Source organism: Aquarana catesbeiana, linkage group LG04, assembly GCF_042186555.1.
Source record: "Aquarana catesbeiana isolate 2022-GZ linkage group LG04, ASM4218655v1, whole genome shotgun sequence".
Lineage (NCBI taxonomy): Eukaryota > Metazoa > Chordata > Amphibia > Anura > Ranidae > Aquarana > Aquarana catesbeiana.
In genome coordinates, this window is record NC_133327.1 from 644,768,569 (window position 1) to 644,791,914 (window position 23,346).

The 23,346-nt window shown below is 44.1% G+C and overlaps 1 protein-coding gene across 1 annotated transcript in view; it reads right to left on the reverse strand.

The window, feature by feature from the left end:
- Nucleotides 1-23,346, reverse strand: part of UBR2 (ubiquitin protein ligase E3 component n-recognin 2) — a gene marked incomplete in the record, with an annotated part of 138,529 nt that overhangs the window by 106,796 nt on the left and 8,387 nt on the right. Inside the window, 2 exon segments of the mRNA XM_073628435.1 lie at nucleotides 2,269-2,379; nucleotides 4,313-4,391. Of these exon segments, the coding sequence (XP_073484536.1) occupies nucleotides 2,269-2,379; nucleotides 4,313-4,391 (190 nt within the window).

Below are 23,346 nucleotides of genomic sequence, written 5' to 3' on the forward strand. Positions count from 1 at the left end.
GTGCATGAAAATGTAAGGATTGTTTTGTTTTCTGTATACCTTGAAAACAACAAATAAAGAATGTTGAACAAAAAAAAAAAAAAAAAAAAGAAAAAAAAAAAAAAAGGACCAGACTTTGGTATATTATGTAGCTCTCTATGAATGTAAAAGTAGGACAATGAAAAAACAAGAGATGCCTTTGAACTTTGGTGCTGGTGAAAAATTCTAAGAATATTATCGAAAGCTAGGAAAACAAACAAATGAATCCCCTTTATCAAAACCAAGTTCTCATTTTTGATATGTTATGAGAAGAACCAATTTTCTGGAAAAGAGAATTATGCATTGAAAAGTTAAAACGGTAATAAGCCCAAAGCCAAAACATGATATATTACAGTTTACCAATCATTAGATGATGTGGTTGCATCAGTTTTCTTTTTAAGGCTGCTTTCACACTGAGGAGCTTTACAGGCACTATAGCGCTAAAAATAGCACCTGTAAAGAGCCTCTCCCCTCACTAAAGTGTGAAAGCCCGAGTGCTTTCATGTTGGAGCGGTGCGCTTGCAGGACAGTAAAAAAGTCCCGCAAGCAGCATCTTTGCAGCTTGTAAAGTGCAATGGGCAGCGCCACCAAACTGCCGGTTGCCGGAAATTTTAGTCCTTTTTTGGCCACTAGCGGGGGTTAAAAGCACACTGCAAGCAGACGAATAACAGCGCTAAAATGACGGTAAAGCTCCGCAAAAAAAAACGCTGCTTTACTGCCGACGCCCCCAACACCTCAGTGTGAAAGCAGCCTTAGAAATTTTCCATCTGTTTTTACTTGGTGATCTGGCCAATAACAAACCTCCTGTATTAGCGTGCCTCCACTCTGGATGAAGGAGCACAAGAGGGCACAGCAGGCAGCAGCATTTTCAGTCTGGGGGGGAATGTTAAAGGAGAAGTACAGCCAAAGCTTCTATGACTGTACTTCTCATGTGGATCACAGGACTGCAGTTCATTTTGTACTCCTGTGACCCGTTCTCAGCTGAAGCCTGTAGTTGGCTGACGTCACAGAACCTGTCCAGGCTCAGGTGTTAAAACCGGCAGGGGATGGATGCAGCATCCACCTAGGTAAGTATGATTCAGAAAAAGAAAACAAATCCTACCCTGTTTCCCCGAAAATAAGACCTAATGTGATTGTCGGTGATGGCTGCAATATAAGCCCTACCCCCCAAATAAGCCCTACCCTGTTTCCCCAAAAATAAACCCTACCCTGAAAATAAGACCTACAAGGACTTTAACTAGGGCTTATTTGGGGGGTAGGGCTTATATTGCAGCCTTCACCGACAATCACGCTAGGTCTTATTTTCGGGGAAACAGAGTATACTTCTCTTCTAAGCCCGGTATACACAGCAGCAGAGGACGGACGACTTTTGGTCCGTTACGCCATTGTCTGTTCTGTCAAACAGGCATGCTGGAAAACCAGTATTTGGTCAACGCTTGCAGCCAATGGCTGCGAGCACTGATCAGTGTACCCCGGTAGGTGGAGTTCCCCTGACAGAATACAATCTATCGGCAGGAGAGATTCCTGCCTCATCATTGCCTGTGTTGATGCAGCAATCCATCAGTTTTTTTTGTTTACCCCACTGGTTACTTGAAAAAAAAAAGTGTGTTAGTGTGTATCCAGCTTTAAATGTACTAGCAGATTTAGATACACTAACAAATTGAAGCCAAACTCCAGCTAACGCTAGATAATCAGTTAAAGGTTTTGCATAAAAAAAAAAAAAAAAAAAAAAAATAATAAATAAAAGCCGATCATTGTAATCACCCCGGCCAGTGTTAAATGATTTGTCTCCTGCTTGTAAACTGATATATCTGGAAGAGAGCTTGTTCTTTGGTAAGAATTGGTAAGCTGCAGTATAATAAATGTTTGCTTTTGGGTTTAGACGGCTTTAAAAGAGAAAAGAAGACAAAAAACAGCAATAGGGTGAGCAGATCCAGGTGAAAAAAAAAAAGTATGAAACACGATGGTGTGAAGATTGAAGACATTTATAAAAACAGATTACCCAGGAGAAACACCAGGAGCCAACATTGACTTAATGGATAATAATCATTTTAGATTCCGCTTTGCAATATCAAGGTACTTTACAAAACAGGATATTTAGGGCTATCATGGCAAGGTAGTAAACCAGCCTTCTGAAAATCCTTGCATTCATCATCATGAAGACACACTATCCAGTTTCAGAAATAGTTTCCTCTTCTTTTAGAACTACACTAGAGGAAAAGCCGTTGATTTATGTGCCCATCTCATTACCTCAGATTCCTTTTCAGAGATGTGCATTCCATGCTTCTGGCAGTATGCACCTTCCTTCCAAGCTTCAGCATCTCCGCAGTCACAGAAGCCTCCACCTCCAGACGTGGTCATCTAAAACACAGAAATACAGTCAAGGGCCTGTATCAGCGAGAGATCATTCACAATTTCAGTGGCGGCCCGTCCATTAGGGGCGCCGCACCCCCTAATCCATGCACCCGGCCCCTAATTTCCATGCAGGGCGCCAGGAGCAAGGTTTTCTAAAGGGTTTTTCTTTTCTTTTTTTAAGAACGTGATTAGAGCCGGAGGCTCTAATTGGCTTCAAAAAGAGCGGGCTTGCTCTGTGCCCCGAGCCCGCCCACTTGTGTGACATTAGCAAATCAATATTCGCTATTGTCATCCCGCTTCTCCTCCTGGCCAATCAGTCTTAGGACTCCCAGCCAATCAGGGTATCAGGAAGTCCTGTTCTGTCGGGAGGAGAAGCAACGGACCCGGCAGCAACAGCCTCTTCCATGAGCCCAGATTCAGCAGTGCACCACCACCCTGTCTTCCTCCCCGCATCACTAGGAGCTTCGGTGGGGCTTCAAGCGAGCTTTGCCATAGACTTCTATGGAGGCTTTGAAGACAGTTTAAAGCACAACTAAAGCTACAGGGAGTATAATTTTTGAAGTGAGGCCAAAGCAAAAGCAGGTGTAAACAGGACTGTAAGCTAACCATTTTATTTAGTGACAGGAGCTTTGAGTGGCATTCAGAAAGCTTTAAAAAATTGTTTCCGAAGCCATGTTTTGAAGCGGCTTTTAGCCGCATCGGTTCTTGTATTTGGAAAGCCGATCGCCGGCTCAAAAAAAACAGTACCGGGATGATGCCTGCAGCTGCGGGCATCATCCCGGTATAACCCCCGAAAGCCGAGTACGCACATCTGCGTACGCTCAGCGGGAAGGGATTAATGTGTGTTGAAGCCACAGCAAGTGGAAATGAGCCCTAAAAGATAAGTATGGCCAAAGATCTTTCAGCCATTCTTCTCTTCTGGGTCACAGGTGTGCATTTACTTTGGCTCTCGAGTCAGCTGAGTGCTGGAGGGGGAGAGCAGTGATGGGCAGTGATCTTCTCACAGTGTGCATTAGAAGCTGTGCAAGTCAGATAAAGTTCACCTCATTTACTGGCTGAAGGACATCCAGCATCATCTAGCTCTTCACGGCCTTGCCTGACTGTCCTCGGCCCACCTGTTTAATTTATTAGATTTCATTGTTTTCAGTCACTGAGGGCTCAGCATCACATGTGGGTGTTACCCAGAGAGGTCTGCATGCAAATGCAGTCTACCTAGGTACACAGACTTCTCCAGGAAGCTATGTACAGCACCCTGCAGGGCTCTCCCACAAGCCATGATCTGCCTACATTGCATAGAGAAGCACAGACACCCAGTGAAGACTTCACTGAGTCTAAAATAAGATATGTAATGAAAACAGAAAAGGTTTTATTTAAAAAGGACTTGAAGATGTTAATAAGAGGGGGAAAAGGAGGAACCATGAAAAGCAAACTATACACAGATTAAAGTGGTTGTAAAGGCTGTAGGTTTTTTACCTTCATGCATTCTATGCATGAAGGCAAAAAAAACCTTCAGTATATAAGCTCCCCCCACAGCCCCCCCTTAATATTTACCCGAGCCCGATCCAGCAACGTGTATGAGAGTGGCTGCTCTCCCGGGTCTCTGCCTCCTGATTGGCTTTTAATCGCAGATCACAGCCAGTGAGGAGGAAGCAAGGGGTGGCCCAATCCCCATTCTGTGTGTCTAAGAGCAAGGCTCGGGAGCGGGAATGCACAATTGCCCCTATAGCAAGCAGCTTGCTATGGGGTCACTCAGACAAGAGGAGGGGCCAGAAGAGTTGGGGGGGGGGGCCTGAGAAGAGGAGCTTCAAGGCTGCTCTGTGCAAACCCACTGCACAGAGCAGGTAAGAAAAATATTATGTTTTTTATTATTTTAAAATAAAAAATACCTTTATCATCATCTTAAAGATCAGCTTTAAAGAAACTAAAATTAATGGCTTACCCTGTATCGATGCTCCTTGTGAATACTTCCCAGGAAACACTCCATGCACAGGACACATGTTGGGTCAACTGCGCAGTCTCTGAAAAGAAAAAAAAACATCATATTATACAGGACGCTCTCCCAGTATTGGTTCGGTGAAACAGAGAACACCACACAATGCTACAACACCTTTCCTGTAAATGTAAAGCGTGGTCCTAAACATTAATGAAGTAGACGTACCGGGAGACAAAAACAAAAATAATTTTACAGGGAAAGTTATGCTCTGTATATAAAATTTAGCAGATTGCATCTATGGAGTTGACTGACTGGCATACATTACTGCAGGTAACCCTGAATTGGGGTATTAGTGACATATGAGTAAAGCTGGGTAGTTGTTCAACCAAAAAAAAAAAAAAAAGTCAAAGTCAGTTTAAGGGGGAAGAAAGGAAGAAATGCCTCTATTATACAGTTAGGTCCATATACATTTGGACACAGGCACAATTTTAGATTTTTTCTGGTATTTACCAAAAACATATTCAAGCTATAGTTATATAACAGATATGGGCTGAAGGTGCGCACTCTCCGGTTTAATTTGAGGGTATGCACATCCAAATTGGAGGAAGGGTTTAGGAAATTACAGCTCTTAAGAATAGCCATCCCCCTTTTTTAATGTACCAAAAGTAATTGGACAATTAAATCAAAAGCTGTTTCATGGCCAGGTGTGGGCTACTAGTTCATTATTTCTTCATCAATCAAGCAGGTAAAAGGTCCGAGTTGATTCTAAGTGTGGTATTTGCATTTGGAATCTATTGATGTGAACAACCATCACGTGTTCAAAAGAGCTGTCCATGCAAGTGAAACAGGCCATTGTAAGGTTTCAAAAACAAAACAAATCCATCAGAGAGATAGCAGCAACATTAGGAGTGGCCAAATCAACAGTTTGGTACATTCTGAGGAAAGAACACCACATTAGTGAGCTCAGCAACATAAAGAGCCCTGCACGTCCACGGAAGAAAACCTTGATGGATGATTGCAGGATCCTCTCTATGGTAAAGAAAACCCATTCACAACATCCAGACAAGTGAAGGACACTCTCCAGGAGGGGGGCGTATCATTGTCAAAGTCTACAATCAAGAGAAGACTTCACGAGAGCAAATACAGAGGGTTCACCACAAGGTGCAAACCATTCATAAGCCCGAAAAATAGAAAAGTCAGATTAGACTTTGCCAAAAAACATCTAAAAAAGCCAGACCAGTTCTGGAAACGCATTCTTTGGACGGATAAAACTAAGATTAATCTGTACCAGAATGACGGGAATAAAAATGTGTGGAGAAGGCTTGGAAAGGCTCATGAGCCAAAGCACACAACGTCATCTGTAAAACATGGTGGAGGCAGTGTGATGGCATGGGAATGCATGGCTTCCAGTGCACTGGGTCATTGGTGTTTATTGATGAAGTGACAGAAGATGATGGATGAATTTTACAGTGTTTAGAGATATACTGTCAGCCCAGATTCAGCCAAATGCAGCAACATTGATTGGCGGCGCTTCACAGTACAGATGGACAATAATCCAAAACATACTGCAAAAGCAACCCAGGAGCTTTTGAAGGAAAAAAATGGAATATTCTGCAATGGCCGAGTCAATCACCTGATCTCAACCCAATTGAGCATGCATTTCACTTGCTGAAGGCAAAACTAAATGCAGAAAGACCCACAAAACAACTGAAGACAGCTGCAGTTAGAGCCTGGCAAAGCATTAGAAAGGAGGAAACCCAGTCTTTGGTAATGTCCATGGGTTTCAGACTGTCATTGCCAGCAAAGGATTCTCAACAAAATAATAAAAATGACCATTTTATTTATGATTATATTTATTTGTCCAATTACATTTGAGCACCTGAAAATGTGGGGATTGTGTATAAAAATGGTTGCAGTTCCTAAAACTTGTACTTGATATTTATGTTCAACCCCTTGAATTAAAGCTGAAAGTCTTCACTTCAAATTCATTCAAATTCAACTCGGCCCCCACCTACATCACTAACCTAGTCTCAAAACACCAGCCTACTCGTTCCCTTCGTTCCTTCCAAGACCTCCTGCTCTCTAGTTCCCTTGCCCCCTGCTCCCATGCTTGCCTCCAGGACTTTTCCAGAGCCTCTCCCAACCTCTGGAACTCCCTATCCCAATCTGTCCGACTAGCTCCTACTCTGCTTGCTTTTAGACAATCCCTGAAAACCCTTCTCTTCAAAGAAGCCTATCCAGCCCCCACCTAACAACTGTACTTTTATTTTCTCCATCAGATCATCCCGCACAATTATTACCTTTATCACTTGACCCTCACTCCTAGATTGTAAGCTCTAACGAGCAGGGACCTCTGATTCCTCCTGTATTGATTGTATTGTAAGTGTACTGTCTGCCCTCTTGTAAAGCGCTGTGCAAACTGTCGGCGCTATATAAATCTTGTATAATAATAATAATCTGGATTGTTTTGTTTTAATTTTATTCTGGTGGCATACAGAGCCAAACGTATGAAAATTGTGCCTGTGTACAAATATATATGGACCTAACTGTATGTCTTCCCCTTATCATATCCTCAGAGCATTTTAAATGATTGATTCAAAGTTAAAAAGTTCATCAGCTGGCATTAACAACTCTTCAGTTTTCCAGTGGAGATACAGTTTCTGTTTACACCCATATCTATTTCTTACATTGCATATTTAAAAAAAAAAAGGGGAAGAAGGAGCGCACGCGCACACACACACACACCTTATAATGACCATGCTAGGAATGCAGGCCTGGGAATTCCAGTGCAGTGATATCACTGGATTCCACCAAAAACTTCAGAATATAATGGATTAGCTCTATAGTGTCTATCAAAAACTGATTAACAAATCCTAATGTAATGGACCGAAACAATACACAATGAAGAGGAAAGAAGAGCTGTTTGTACATTTATTGCCAGGACTAAAAAAAAAAAAAAAAGTTACATTTTTTTAAATGTATATTGTTCATTCTTTTTTTAATCGCCTTTATAAGGATTAATAAATTCCTTGCTCAGATTTCTTCTTATTGCTTAGCAAATGCATAGTGTGAGATTAAAGTGGTGTTCCGGCTGAAATTATACTTTTTAAATAAAAATACCCCTATAATACACAAGCTTAATGTATTCTAGTAAAGTTAGTCTGTAAACTAAGGTCTGTTTTGTTGGTTTATAGCAGTAGTTTGTTATTTTATAAACTTACAGCAGGCCGTGGCCATCTTAAGTGTGGGCATCTGAAGGCAGACTGTATTTCTTCCTGGATCTCATCCTTGCAGATCTCGCACATGCTCAGTGCAGCACAAGCAGTGTAATAGGTTTCAGGTCAGGTTTCCACAGCAACGGCAGTGTCAAAGGAAGTTGCCGCCCCTTCCCAGAAGGCATTGCAAACAGGAAATGATGCGATGGGCCACGGCCAGAGAGGAGGAAGTGAAAAATGAATACAGCAGATATACAGTAGGTGCTGAGAAAAAAAAATTTAAAAAATATCCAATTCGTTTACAGTGCACAGTTTAGTGAGGGATGCTGAAGAGTTGTAAAAGTGCGTGGAACTCCACTTTAACTAACCCATGGTGCTCTAGGAATCTTTGGCCATGTATTAAATGTCTGCATGTAAAATAAAGAGATTGTATATTGATAGCAAAAAAAAAACCCAACAAACAAATATAAAACTTTAGGCTTCTTTCACACTGATCTGCTGCAAAAATTCACAGTGATTTTGCCACGATTTTACCTTGTTTGTGGTATGGTTTTTAAAGGAAACGCGACTCAAAAAACGCACAAAAAACGCATTGGGGGTCCCTTTTTTACCATGTTTTCCATTTCTTTCAATGGGAAGGTGAGTTTTTGGTGCGTTTCAGCATTTTCCATACCAGTAGGGGGGGCATGTTGGTATTCCAGAAGCTGAAAGTCGCTGTAGTAGAAACCACTACTCTAGTGATCTCCACTAGCTTCTGGACCCCACTGCTTTGTGAACATAGGAAGTCGCCTGCTCGGCACAGACGCACGGAGCGCTTTGCATTCTCTGAAAGAATGCAAAGCATTCTGTGATAGGATGAGGTGGAGAGGCAGGGCAATGATGTCACACTCCACCGTGCCCAATCAGAGAATGCTTGGCATTTATTGAGAAAAACGCAAAGTATTTTCTGAATGGCACCCATGCCGAGAGTGAGACTTCCTTTGTTCACAATGTAGCAGGTCAGCCACTCGGCACAGGGCCTGAAAGCTAGTGGAGATCACTGGACTAGTTGTGTCTACTACAGTCATTTCCAGCAAGATCACAAAAAGGTATGGTATATACAAAGTTACCAAACCTAGATCTCATCTTTAAAATAAATACAACTAAAACTGTAAGGATTCATTCACACTTGCACGACTCCAAAGTCGCGCGATTTCCAGTGCGCCTTTGCAGAACAACTTGATCCGACTTTACACTCTGGCACTAACTCAGATCAAAAGTCGCATCAAAGTAGTGCAGGGACCTTTTCTACGTTGCACCGATTTGAACGAGTGCCATTAAATGCAATGGACTGAGACTTGCTATGCAAGCTTATGTGTCCAAAGTCGCACGACAAGTCGCACAAGTGAGAATGAAGCCTAATTAGATTTCAAGGAGTTCAGTAAACTGTATTGTATCATTCTTAGTTTTGATCGAAGATTACTTTTAACTTTCAGCCATAACAGAGCTGGGCAGATGAGACCCCAGTCCACTATGGTGACATTGCTGACAAAAGGCAGAGTGTAAGGCGAGGGCAGAGAGCAGCGTAGAAGGTAACCGGATCTCTAGAGAAGCTATTTTTGGGGGATGCTACTCTTAAGATGCTCAGGGCTAGATAAGGTGATGTGGCGGGAAGCACTGGGGAGTAGTTGCTGTAAACCAGGTCAAGTTAAGAGTCGCTCAGTGTTTGTTTCCTGTTTGCAAATGAGGCAGCCCAAGTTCAGCCTTTTCACTTTCTTCACATCTGACATATCTACTGCATTCATAATTTTCTTATCTACATTCAGTGATCTTTATGTTCTTCTCACACTTCACACTTCCTCCTTGTACCGGCCACTTCCTTGGACCTTATTGATCGGGCACCTGATATTGTACATACAAGAGCCTCTTAAGGTTCAGGAGAGGCTGCTGGAAGATACTCTAACCTAAATGCATGTGTAATCTATGCATAATGCAGCTCACAGCAGCCTCAGAAGACAGGCAGTGCAAATCGTACTTGAAAATCACACTAGGACACAACCTAGCTGCTCAAGGCTTTCTTTTTTTTTTCTCCCAGGCATAGCTCTATCATGTTACGAATCCATCCTACAATCTCTTAGTCATCTGTTGAAGTGGTATCTTCTTTTGTCTACCTGCTTGTAATACAGAAGAGGTGTTCCCAAATACACCCACTCTAGGTTTCCTGCTGTCTCTGACATATCCGGGTTTCTGCATGTGAAAGTCTATAATAACGTGCTTCTAACAGACATCGACCAGACGCAAACCTGCCTTAGAAGAAGTGTGACTATGGTATAGGGCAGTGTTTCTCAACTCCAGTCCTCAAGGGGCCCAACAGGTCAGGTTTTCAGGATTTCTCTCAAATGAAACGTCTGTGGTAATTATTAAGGCAGTAAAACTGATAAAATCACCTGTGCAAAATAATGGATAGCCTGAAAACATGACCTGTTGGTGCGCCTTGAGGACTGGAGTTCAGAAACACTGGTACAGTATAGAGAAAGAATACTAGCACAGGCAAAGAGGACAGAGTTTAGGCCAGTGGTTCTCAGGACCCACTAACAGGCCAGGTTTTATGTATTACCTTGGGGAGATGCAGACTAGAATACGGCAATCACTGAGCAGCAAATGATATCACCTGCGATTTCTTTCAGTTATGTTGCAAACCTGGCCTGTTAGTGGGTCCTGAGGACAGGAGTTGAGAACCACTGGTTTAGGAGGAAGACCTACCCACAACTCATGTGAGGTGATCTGTAAAATCTGACTGCAGGTAAAGTGGTTGTAAACCTCAGACATGAAATATGAACAAAGTGTATCCTTCTATAGTGTGCACTTGTCTCTATCCACATCACTTAGGCTAAGTTCACACTGGCATTAAAAGCAGGTGTTTAAAATGCCCCTCACATGCCTATGCACAAAATACAATAGACAGCACATTGTGTTGTTCACACTATCAAAATATGAAGTGTTAGCATTGCTTCTCTTCAAAATTGAAGCCTAATGTAGAGTCAGGAAGCATTTGAAGCCTTTTAACGCCTCCCATTCAAGTCTATTTTAACGCTTTGCAAACTCTCTGGCAGGTGTTTAAGGCATGGTTTTGGTGCATTAAAATTAGTTTATTTCTGTCACTTTCCAACGCTCATCAAATACGTCAAAAGCGCGCATAGGGCTTTAGGGAGAGTTTTTAACGCTTGTAAAACGCCCCATACCAAAGCTCATTGATGCCTGTCTAACGCCCATACTAACACCATACAAACGCTATAGGGTCATGTGAACAAGCCTCAAGTGTCATTTGTCTGCTGCCTGTTCCTCTTATATGCATGAGTCCCTTCTGACAAGCTCTCCTCACTGAGATCGCCAGAATGTAATTTCAGATTCCCGCCTCTTTTTTTCTGACAGCTCAGACAAGCTTTATAAATTCTGCACTTTGAAATGATGTTGAGACAAAAAGACTGCAGATAAACAGGTACAACTTATGTAGGAGGCTTCGTTCCATCTCTGTGTATCACCTCAGGCCCGTCACTTCACTGGGTATATGTAAGGTTTTACAACCACTTTAAGGAAGAATTCGACCAGCAGTCCTGTAAGAATAAGTTTGAAACCTCCCATTCCGGTGAAGATAAACCCTCTCTTGCAGAGCTCCAGACGCACCTATCTATCACTTCCAGACGTTTTCGATAGAATGCCCCCTGCTGGGCACTTTGATTCTGTCCACCAGCCCTACATCACTATTCTGTAGTGAGGTGGCAGCCTGCGGGAGAAATTAAAGTGCCCTGCAGGAGACGTTCGGTCTGACAGACCCAGAAGTGTCAGGTAGTAGTGACACCAGGAGCTATGAAAAAAAAAGATTGAAAGATACAACTTTTTTTTTTTTTCTTTTTAAGGAGACAGCTAGTCGAGATTTTTCATACTGGTGACACAGAGTAAAGAACCTGTTGGATGGCATTGTCAATTAAATAGTTGAATCTTTTCATTGGAACTGCGCTCTGAAGTAAATTAAGAGCAACCAGGCGGAGTGAAAGGCCAGGCTATAAAGAAGGCTAAAAATAAAGGATATTAACTTGCACTGCTGCTGCATCGAGCTGAACACATATTGGACATATTAACCACCTCAAGACCGGACACTTTCACCCCATTCCTGCCCAGGCCATTTATCAGTTTTCAGTGCGGTCACATCTTGAATGAAAATGACTCAGGCATGCAACACCCAAATTAAATTTTTATAATTTTTTCAGTTAAATAAAGCTTTTTGTGGGTATTTTATCACCACTGTTTCTTTTTTTGCAATATAAATGAAAAAATACTGCAAATCTAGAAAAAGATAAAGGCCTCTTTCACACGAGGGATCCGTATGTCTGTTTTTCATCCTTCCGTTTTCGGATGAAAAACGGACATACATTCATCCCTATGGAGCGTCGGATGTCAGCGGTGACATGTCCGCTGACATCCGACCCCGCTCCGATCCGAAAAGTGTAACGGAGGAAAAACCTACTTTTCCATCCGTTTTCGGATCGGATCGGGTGACGACGGACACTACGGTCCGTCATCATCCGATCCCCCCACAGGGGAGAGCAGCGCTCTGACAGGTCCGTAGCTGCACAGCGTGCAGCGATGGACCTGTAATCTTCCTGCTCAGCGGGGATCGGCGGAGCGATCCCCGCTGAGCAAGCGGGTGTTCACGGGGCGGATCATCACTGATCCGCCCCGTGAGAAAGAGCCCAAATACTTTTTTTTCTTAGTTTCTATTATAAATTTGGAAAATATATAGTTCTTCAAAAATGTAGGTCAAAAAGGTACACTGCTACTTTTCTTTATTAAAAATAACCCAAATTGGTGTATATTATTTAGTCTGAAAGTAAATTATATATATATATATATATATATATATATATATATATATATATATATATATATATATATATATATATACATACACACACACATATATACATATACACACACATACACATATACAGTGCATCCGGAAAGTATTCACAGCACGTCACTTTTTCCACATTTTGTTATTTTACAGCCTTATTCCAAAATGGATTAAATTCATTATTTTCGTCAAAATTCTACAAACCATACCCCCTAATAACACCGTCAAGGAAGTTTGTTTGATATCTTTGCAAATTATTAAAGACTAAAAAACAAAAAAAACAAAAAATAAATAAAACAAATGCCATGTACATGAAGTATTCACAGCCTTTGCTCAATACTTTGTTGAAGCACCTTTGGCACCAATTACAGCCTCAAGTCTTTTTGAGTATGATGCAACAAGCTTGGCACACCTATTTTTGGGCAGTTTCTCGCATTCTTCTTTGCAGGACCTCTCAGGCTCCATTAGGTTGGATGGGGAGTGTCGGTGCACAGCCATTTTCAGATCTCTCCAGAGATGTTCAATCGGGTTCAAGTCTGGAATCTGGCTGGGACATTCAAGGACATTCACAGAGTTGCCCCATAGCCACTTTTGTTATCTTGGCTGTGTGCTTAGGGTCGTTGTCCTGTTAGAAGATGAACCTTCGCCCCAGTCTGAGGTCCAAAGCATTCTGGAGCAGGTTTTCATCAAGGTTGTCTCTGTAAATTGCTGCATTGATATTTCCCTTGTTCTTGATTAGTCTCCCAGTACCTGCCGCTGAAAAAAATCCCCACAACATGCCGCCACCACCATGCTTCTCTGTAGGGATGGTATTGGCCAGGTGATGAGCAGTGCCTAGTTTCCTTCAGACATGACGCTTGCCATTCAGGGCCAAAGAGTTCAATCTTTGTTTCATCAGACCAGAGAATTTTGTTTCTCATGGTCTAAGTCCTTCAGCTGCTTTTTGACAAACTCCAGGTGGGCTGTCATGTGCCTTTTACTGAGGAGTGGCTTCTGTCTGGCCACTCTACCATACAGGCCTGATTGGTGGAGTGCTGCAGAGATGGTTGTTCTTCTGAAAGGTTCTCCTCTCCCCAAAGATACACCGGAGCTCTATCAGAGTGACCATCTGGTTCTTGGTCAGCTCCCTGACTAAGGCCCTTCTCCCTCAATCACTTAGTTTGGCCGGGCAGCACGCTCTAAGAAGAGTCCTGGTGTTCCAAACTTCCTCCATTTATAGATGATGGAGGCCACTGAGCTCATTGGGACCTTCAATGCTGCAGTCATTTTCCTGTACCCTTCCCCAGAGCTGTGCCTCAAAGCAATCCTGTCTCGGAGATCTACAGACAATTCCTTGGACTTCATGGCTTGGTTTGTGCTCTGACATGCACTGTTACCTGTGGGACCTTATATAGATAGGTGTGTGCCTTTCCAAATCATGTCCAATCAACTGAATTTACCACAGGTGGACTCCAATCAAGTTGTGGAAACATCTCAAGGATGATCAGTGGAAACAGGATGCACCTGAGCTCAATTTTGAGTGTCATGGCAAAGGTTGTGAATACTAATGTACATGTGATTTTTTTTTTTTTTTTTAATAAATTTGCAAACATTTCAAACAAACTTCTTTCATGTTGTCATTGTGGGGTATTGTTTGTAGAATTTTGAGGAAAATAATTAATTTAATCCATTTTGGAATAAGGCTGTAACATAACAAAATGTGGAAAAAGTGAATCTCTGTGAATACTTTCCGGATGCACTTTACATATGAAAATTGATCAATCCTGATGTACTGACAACCTATCATTTCTTGAGACCCTAAAATGCCAGGACATTATAAATACCCCCCAAATTACCCCTTTTTGGAAAGTAGAAAGTCCAAAATATTTAGTAAGATGGTGATTTTTTTGAAGTTGTAATTTTTTTGTCACCATTTTTTGAAAAGTTAAGAAATTAAAGATTTTTTTTTTTTTTTCCACAAAGTTGTAATTTTAAGTTATTTCTCACAAACAGCATAGTAATACTTATAATTACACAAAAAAAACACATTCTGCTATGCCTCCCGAGTATGGGGATACCACATGTGTAAGACTCTTTCACAGCCTAAATGCATAGAGGGACCCAAACATCCAAGGAGCACCTTTGGGCTTTCAAGGAACATAAATTACGCATCTAATTCTCTAACAACCTATCACATTTATGGAGGTCCTGGAGCACCAGGACAGTGGAAATAACCACAAAATGATCCCCTTTTGGAAAGCAAACAATCCAATGTATTTTTCTGAAAGGCATAGTGAGTCTTTTGAAAATAGGATTTTTTAAAACAGCTTACCTGTAAAATCCTTTTCTTTCGAAGGTCATCACGGGACACAGAGCCACAGTAATTACTGATGGGTTATATAGGTATCACTGGTGATTGGACACTGGCACACCCTATCAGGAAGTTCAACCCCCTATATAATCCCTCCCCTTGCAGGGATACCTCAGTTTTGTAGCCAAGCAATATAGTGTATTAGAAGAGGGGCGGGACCTCTGTGTCCCGTGATGTCCTTCGAAAGAAAAGGATTTTACAGGTAAGCTGTTTTAAAAAAATCCTATTTTCTTTCTCGAACATCACGGGACACAGAGCCACAGTAATTACTGATGGGATGTCCCAGAGCAATGCTACCTGAGGGGGGGGGAACCACGAAAAAGTAGGGTGCAATCAGACCTGAGGACCCTGTACCGCCGCCTGCAGCACACTACGCCCAAAGGCGATATCCTCATGCCTTCTCACATCCACCTGATAGAATCTGGTGAATGTATGAACTGAAGACCAGGTTGCGGCCTTGCAGATTTGAGCCATAGAGGCCCGGTGATGCACTGCCCAAGAAGCACCAATAGCCCTTGTGGAATGTGCCCTGATCTGAAACGGAGGAATCTTCTGTTTCAAACCGTAAGCTTGAATGATCAATTGTCGAATCCATTTAGGAATGGTAGCTTTTGACGCTGCCTGTCCTCTATTGGGACCCTCTGGCAGCACAAACAAAACACCCGTCTTGCGGATCTGAGCAGTTGCCCCGAGATAGGCCTTGACTGCTCTTACTACATCCAACGAATGTAGAGATCTCTCTTCCGGAGAGCAGGGATCTGGAAAAAAGGAAGGCAGAACAATGTCTTGGTTTAAATGAAAATCAGAAACCACCTTCTGTAAAAAACTAGGATGAGGGCGCAGTACCACTCTATCCTTGTGTATAATCAAATAAGGCTCCTTACAGGAAAGGGCTGCTAATTCTGAAACTCTTCTAGCAGAAGAGATGGCCACCAGAAAAATTAACTTCCTTGTCAACAAGACCAAAGGAATCTGACTTATTGGTTCAAAAGGCTGTTTCTGTAACACAGCCAGGACCAAGTTCAAGTCCCAGGGGTTTAGGGGCACTTTAACCGGAGGATTAAGACGCATCACCCCCTGCATAAAGCTTCGGACTAAAGAATGCGAAGCAAGTGGCCGCTTAAATAATACTGATAAAGCAGAGACCTGGCCCTTGATGGTACTCAAGGCCAGCTTCATCTCTAATCCTAATTGTAGAAAATCAAGAATTCTACCTATGACATATTTCCTGGGATGCCAACCTCTGGATTCACATCAGGATACATAAGCTTTCCAGACTCTATGATAAATCATCCTGGAAGCTGGCTTCCTTGCATTAATCAAGGTAGATATGACAGGACCTGAGAGCCCACGACTCTTCAGAACGTGGGTCTCAATAGCCAAACCGTCAAATTTAGCATTTGTAAGGCAGGATGGAAGACTGGACCTTGAGATAACAGGTCTGGGCGTACCGGTAGGGTCCACGGGGAACCCACAGTCATCCTTACTATTTCTGCATACCAAGTCCTTCTGGGCCAAGCAGGGGCTACCAGAAGTACCGACTTCCTTTCCTGCTTGATCCTGCGAAGGAGTCGTGGCAGTAGCAGAATAGGCGGGAATGCGTAAATCAGTGAGAACTGATGCCACGGAATCACCAACGCATCCGTCCCACATGCAAGAAGATCCCTCGTCCTTGCCACAAATCTGTCTATCTTTTTGTTGAATCGGGATGCAAAGAGATCTACATCTGGGACCCCCCATCTTTGGCATATGGCCCAAAAGACGTCGGGGTGTAGAGACCATTCCCCTGGAGTAACTGCTGGCGACTTAGATAGTCCGTCTGCCAGTTCTCTATCCCTCGGAATAAAAACTGCCGATATGCATGGCACATGCATCTCTGCCCAGACTAAGATCTGGTTCACCTCCTTTTGAGCAGCTTGGCTCCGGGTGCCTCCCTGATGATTGACATAAGCCACTGCTGTGGCATTGTCGGACTGGATCCGGACCGGGGCAGCCCTGTAACCTCCGAGTCCAGGCTTTTAGGGCTAGATATACCGCCCGGATCTCCAGAATGTTGATGGGTAAGGTCCTCTCTGTCTTGGACCATATCCCCTGAACCGCAGACTGTTCCAGAACTGCTCCCCAACCTGACAGACTGGCATCTGTTGTTACCACCGTCCAGGTAACCGGTAGAAAGGATTTCCCCTTCTGCAGGTTTTCGGGTATGAGCCACCAATTGAGGCTCTGACGCACCACATGCGACAGGTGCATCGGAAAGTCTAATGCCTGAAACTTCTTGTTCCAGGCTGACAGAATACTGTGTTGCAGCATTCTTGAATGAAACTGAGCATAGGGAACTGCTTCGAATGAAGACACCATCTTCCCTAGCAGCCTCATACAAAGGCGGACAGAAGGACCCTTCTTGGTCCTGACTGCCAGAATCAGCTCCCTTCTTTGCCTGAGGTAGAAATACTTTCTCCTGGCTTGTATCTATGATCAGACCCAATACTCCAGTCTTCTTACCGGTTTTAGGAAAGATTTTTCTAGGTTGAGGATCCAACCTAGGTGTTCCAGATACTTGACTGTGGATCTCAAGTTCCCGTTCAAGGAGGATATCGACCGGTCTATCAATAGCAGGTCGTCTAGGTATGCTATGACAGCTATACCCTGAGCCCTTAGTCAGAGGAGGGGCCAAGACCTTTGTGAACACCCGAGGTGCAGTGGCTATCCCAAAGGACAGAGCCACAAACTGGAAATGGCGACCTCCTACCTCGAAGCGCAGAAACTTCTGATGAGCAGGAAAAATGGGCACATGCAGATATGCATCTCTGATGTCTATCGAAGCCAGAAATTCTCCTCCCTGCAGGGTAGAGACTACTGTCCGGACTGATTCCATGCGGAAGGACTGAATCCTTAAGAATCGATTCAGATCCCTTAAATTCAGAATGGGTCTGACATCCCCATTTGGTTTTTGGACCGTAAAAAGGTTGGAATAGAAGCCTAATCCCTGGTCCTTTGCGGGAACCATCATAATGACCTCCTGCGACAAAAGTCGCTCTAACGCTAGAAGGAGAGACTGCTTCTTCTCTGGATCTCTGGGGACACTTGATCTGAGGAACCGAGGAGAGGGAAATTCCTAAAACTCCAGCTTGTACCCTAAGGTTACCGTGGAGATTACCCATCTGTCCTGGAAATCCTCCTGCCAGAGCTCTGAGAACTGTCGCAGTCTTCCCCCCACTCGAGTGAGCGGGGGCGCCCCCTCATGCAGAGGTCTTAGTGTTTTGCCTAGTAGGCTTCTTCCCCCAGGACTTCTTTTGTCCCTGGGGTTGACTCTTGTCTCTGGACCCAGATGGAGGCGGCCGTCGAGACTGCCTGGAGGCTGAAGCCCCCGGCGCTGGGGAAAGAGTCCGTTTGAAAGAGGGACGCTTACTCTTCTTCTTAACAGGTAAGAGAGTGCTTTTCTCACAAGAGATTCTCTTGATATAGTTATCCAAGTCTTCTCCAAACAACCTTCCACCACGAAATGGAAACCCCGCCAGGAGCTTCTTACATGGTGCTTCGGCTGACCAATTTTTCAACCATAGTATTCTACGTATATGCACCAACCCCAGTGAAAGACGGGAGGTTTGCACGATAGAATCTCTAATGGCGTCAACCACAAAGCATAAGGCCGCTGAAAGGTTAGCAAACCCCTGGGCCTGCTGTTCAGGTAATACTTTGATGACCTGCTTAACATGGTCTCTTAAGTATTGACAGACTCCAATCGCTGCTACTGCAGGTTGGGCCACTGATCCTGCTAAGGAGAAAACATCCTTCAATAGGGATTCCATCCTTTTATCTACAGGATCCCTGAGCATCTGAGCATTGTCTACAGGACAAGTCAGGCTATTATTTACGGAGGAAATGGCGGCATCAATGGCCGGTATTCCCCACATTTTGATAAACTTTTCTTCCATCGGCTAAAGTGTTGAAAACTTTCTCGGCAGAAAAAAATGTTTGTCTGGGTGATCCCACTCAGAATAAATGAGCTTTTCAAGTAAATTATGAACAGGAAAAGCCTGTGCTGCTTGGAAAGGTTTCAGTGACCCCAAAGCAGAAGAGGATTCTTTAGCAGTTTCAGGTAGGGGCAACTTAAATGTGGAGCGGACCAATCCAGTAAGGATCTGCACTAAGACTTTCTCCTCTTGGGAAGTCGCAGAGGGTCCCTCTCCACCTGATTCCTCCGAAGAGGAATCATCAGTCCCATCCCGATCCTCTGAAAGGGATTCGTCTCCTTTATGCCAGAGCTCCTCTTCCTGAGGGTCTTGGGGAACAGAGGAAGGCCTAGTACATTTTCTTCCACTGAGTGAAGCTGTAATCATGGCCATTAATCTTTCCTCTAAACCATTAATGATTGAGGAAAAAACCTCTTGAGTAATGTATACAGGGGATGAAGTGCCAGAAGCAGGTGTAGCCCCTGACCCCGACGGCTCTCCCTGGCTAGCCGTCCTTGGCCCTTCAGGGGGGGGAGGATGCTGCTGACAGGGGGCCCTCAGAACCTGAACGAGATCCCCTAGTGTCTCCGGTTCTTGGGGTGCTTGAACCTCTTCTACCCATAGTGCAAAGCAACAAGGTGTGAGGTATACAAATGAACACTGCCCGCTGAGCGATGTAGTCTGGCTAAAAGCCTTGCTACCCAATGCTCAGTCTGGTGTTACTTCAGTAAATGCTGCCTAGGAGAATGCCTGTGTCCCACCTTACATGCGACCGTCAGCTCTGTGTCTCTCAGAAGGCTGTGTGCACCTGTACAGAGTGCTTTAATAGCCTGCAGCTGGCCTGAGTGGGAGTCTAAGCACCTGTGCTGACGTCCCGCCCCCCCCCTTTGACTTTTGAAAAAAACGAGCGCTTCCCGCACTGGCCGACTCTCCTGAAATACTATGAAGGAAGGCTGGGGGGAGGAGGGAGAGAGGCTGGTAGTGAAGGGCCTGCCTGACAACAGCAATGGCGGAGATGGCGGCGGGGGCGGCGATGCCTGAGCGGTATAACTGCTGTCTAGACCCCTGTGGCCTCCCCCTAACCTGGGGGGAACATTCAGACATGAGAAATGCCCCCATCCATCCTACCGTGAGCTGGCTGGAGACGCTGTGAAACTTGTGCAGCATGAACACTGAGACAGACAATTCAGCATGACAAAGTTTGTGCTCTTGGCAACCCCCGTTGGTCACAATAGGCATAGCATGCATTTACCTTAAAGGAGAAACCTACTAGAATTAGAAAATTCTGTGGAATCTCCTCTTACCTTATCCAGCCGCAGGGTTCAGTTTACACAGACCCAATCTTCACCTCTCACGGTGGGCTCCGTTTGAAAAACCGTCAGAGACTGGAGCCCCCTACGAATAGGGGGATCCTGCAGTTCTGGGCCCGTAAAGCACCCAGCTAGAAATTAGGCTAGAAAACCATTTTCTAATATGCGGGGTCCAGCTCTCTAAAAAGAGAAGCATTACAGGTAAAACCTTGTTTCTTCGAACACGAGGCCCGGGTACCATCCAATTCGGCCTAGAAAGGACACTTTGAATGGATCCGGTCTGCCTGGCTTGTCCCAGTATAGGATATTCCCTTTGGAGCTCAGCACAGCACATCTTTACATGTCCATCACCTAAGACACTGGCGTAAAAACTGAGGTATCCCTGCAAGGGGAGGGATTATATAGGGGGTTGAACTTCCTGATAGGGTGTGCCAGTGTCTAATCACCAGTGATACCCTATATAACCCATCAGTAATTACTGTGGCTCTGTGTCCCGTGATGTTCAAGAAAGAAAATGTAATTTTTTTGCCACAAGTGCAGGAAAGAAAATTAAAAATGTATTTAATTTTACACAAAGTTGTCAATTAATGAGAAATTTCCAACACACATCATAGGCACTCTTAGAATTACACCCCAACTCATTCTGCTACTCCTCCTAAGTAAGGGGATACAACATATGTGAGACTTTTTCACAGCCTAGCCACACAGAGGGCCCAAAATCCAGAGAGCACCTTCAGCCTTTTTAATGGCATAAATTACAAATCTAATTTCATGACCTATCACATTTTTGCAGCACCAGGACAGTGGAAGCACCCACACAATGACCACATTTTGGAGAGTAAGCACCTCTAGGTATTATCTAAGTGGCATGGCGAGTCTTTTGAAAACTTAATTTTATATTTCTCACACACAGCTTGGGCATACGAAGAATTGCAGCCCAAAACACATTCTACTACTTCTGCCAAGTATGGCAATAACACATGTGTGAGACTTTTTCAGTGTCTGGACTAATTATGCAGCAAATATTTTATCACACAAATCAATAAATTGTATCAAAACCAATGTACTGTAATGATCACCCCTACACGAGTGGCCAGGGAATATAGCTTAGTGTAGTGTCCAGGGCCGCTGATAAGGCAGTACAGGACCTGGGCCCATCAGTTCAAAAGGTGGGCCCGAACACCTGCTGAGCATGAAGGCCAGCCGTACTTATTGCAGACACTGATCCTCTTCTGCCTCCCCCTGAACTGCTGCCAGCTTCTCCTGCTCTCCCTCCCTCTGGCTGCACTGCAGGGAGATTGGGTCTAACACATGCACCCCTTCAATCTGCTGTCCAGGTCTCTCTGTGTGTCCCCTTTCCCCGCAGCGCTGCCGGCTTCCATCCTCTACTGCCAGCAGCTGCTGCGGGCACACAGAGGAATGTTTCAGGATGGAGAGCGGGAGAAGTGGCTGGTAAATACGTCATTTACTGGCCCCTTTCTGAATGAACACAGTGAGCGATCGGTACCAATCACTCCTGTGTCCATTCATCACTGAAGTATAGTAAACTGTGTTTACTATGCTTCAGTTTGTCAATGAGCAGGAAGCGTCAGAGTGCTTCCTATTCATTCATCTGTGCAGCAGAGGCTGCAGAGAAATAGAGTAATAAATCTATGTCCTCAGTCACTTTTGGCTGGGGGGGGGGGGGGGCGCGCGCCTGTCAGATAGGCTGTATGGGGTCCCTGTGATTTCTAATAGCAGCCCTGGTAGTTTCACCTATAGCAGCCACAGTTTGTATAAGCCAAGCAAGCCTAGCCTGCTGGTATGTGGCTGCCCCCAGGGATGCCATGTTTCCTGTGGTTCCAGGAGTGCAGTTGTCTGCAGTGGATGGCTAGGACTGGCGTGTCGCAAAAACATGTTCAGATGGGCAGTTTAGGCAGCAAGCAGAGACATGGTCAAAAAAACAGGGAAAGGATCGGTCCAAATAGGCAGAAACATAGTCAACAGGCCAGGGTTAGCAAAGGCAGAGGCAACACCGCACTGGTATGACGGTGATCAGAAACACTGTTGCTGGTTGCACTGGTCTGGTGACAGAGGGACTTGTGTAGCGGTGATCAGGAACACTTTTGCTGGCTTACACTGGGGACTACTGTGGCAGCAATCAGAAAACACTGCTGCTGACTTACACTGGTCTAATGACACTGGGGTGTGTGTGGTGACAGTCAGCAAAGCCATTGCTGGCTTAAACTAGCATGGTGACACTGACTGGTGTGGTGGTGTCACATGATTTTTTGTTGTTGTGTTATGGTAGTGTGAAAAAAAGTCCTACCTACCTGCACCATGGCTTCCCTGGATTGATCCACACCTGTGATAAGCTTGACTACTGCAGCTATTATACAAGTTAGTTTGGAGTTTTCCAGTTTCCAGCCATCACAGTGGTATCATCACTGTTGTGACCCTAGAGGTCCTGAACAGGCAATTTGGCGTAGGAACAGTATATAGGTTGGAAAAGATCTCGAGAAAACCCATCCCTTCCAGCACAGCTACCATAATACCCTGAGAGAGAAGCCTTACCAGCACAAGGTCGATTTTTTGTGGCTCCAAGAAGATGCTGAAAGCACCGGGGGGGGGGGGGGACAACAACGAGAGGGAGTGCGTCAGCTTTTAACCCCGCGATACTACGCTGCAGGCCCATTTGTCAATGACATCCTTATGACATCCTTATTCCAGAGGGCCACAAAGGCAGATAATAACGGCAGTCTACTTGAAGAATTTATAAGGGCAACACTAAACTGTATTTATCTCATATGCTACTGTGAAAACATATGACCCAGCAAGCTAAACCCCAGCTATATAAGGACTCGGAACTTTCAGATGTGAAGGGTGATTGTAGCTGATGTAGGTGATTGTAGGAGAGTTCAAACTGCTGAATAAAGGAGTAAGCAAGGAAAGTCCAGGACCAAACTTCTGCTTCCCCGACTACATTAAAGTGAGTGTAAACACTTATATACCCAGCAAAGTGACTTGTTTTATGTAATACACAGAGAAGAAACAAAACCTCCTATATAAGTTGTACATGTTTCTCTGCAGTCCTCCATTTACAATCTCAAATATGTTCAGGATACCACTGTGATGGTAACTCCATTATAACTCTTTATTATAAACTCCATTATAAATAAACTAGTCACACTTACCACAGCGATCAATAGTGAAAAGCCAATGGTGCAGCTAGGTAGGATTAATTTCCCCACTCACATAACACAACATAACATCCTGGGTTAAAGGGGTCCTGGACACTCTAAATATCACTAAAGTTTATTTAGTCAGTTAAAGTGATTCTTT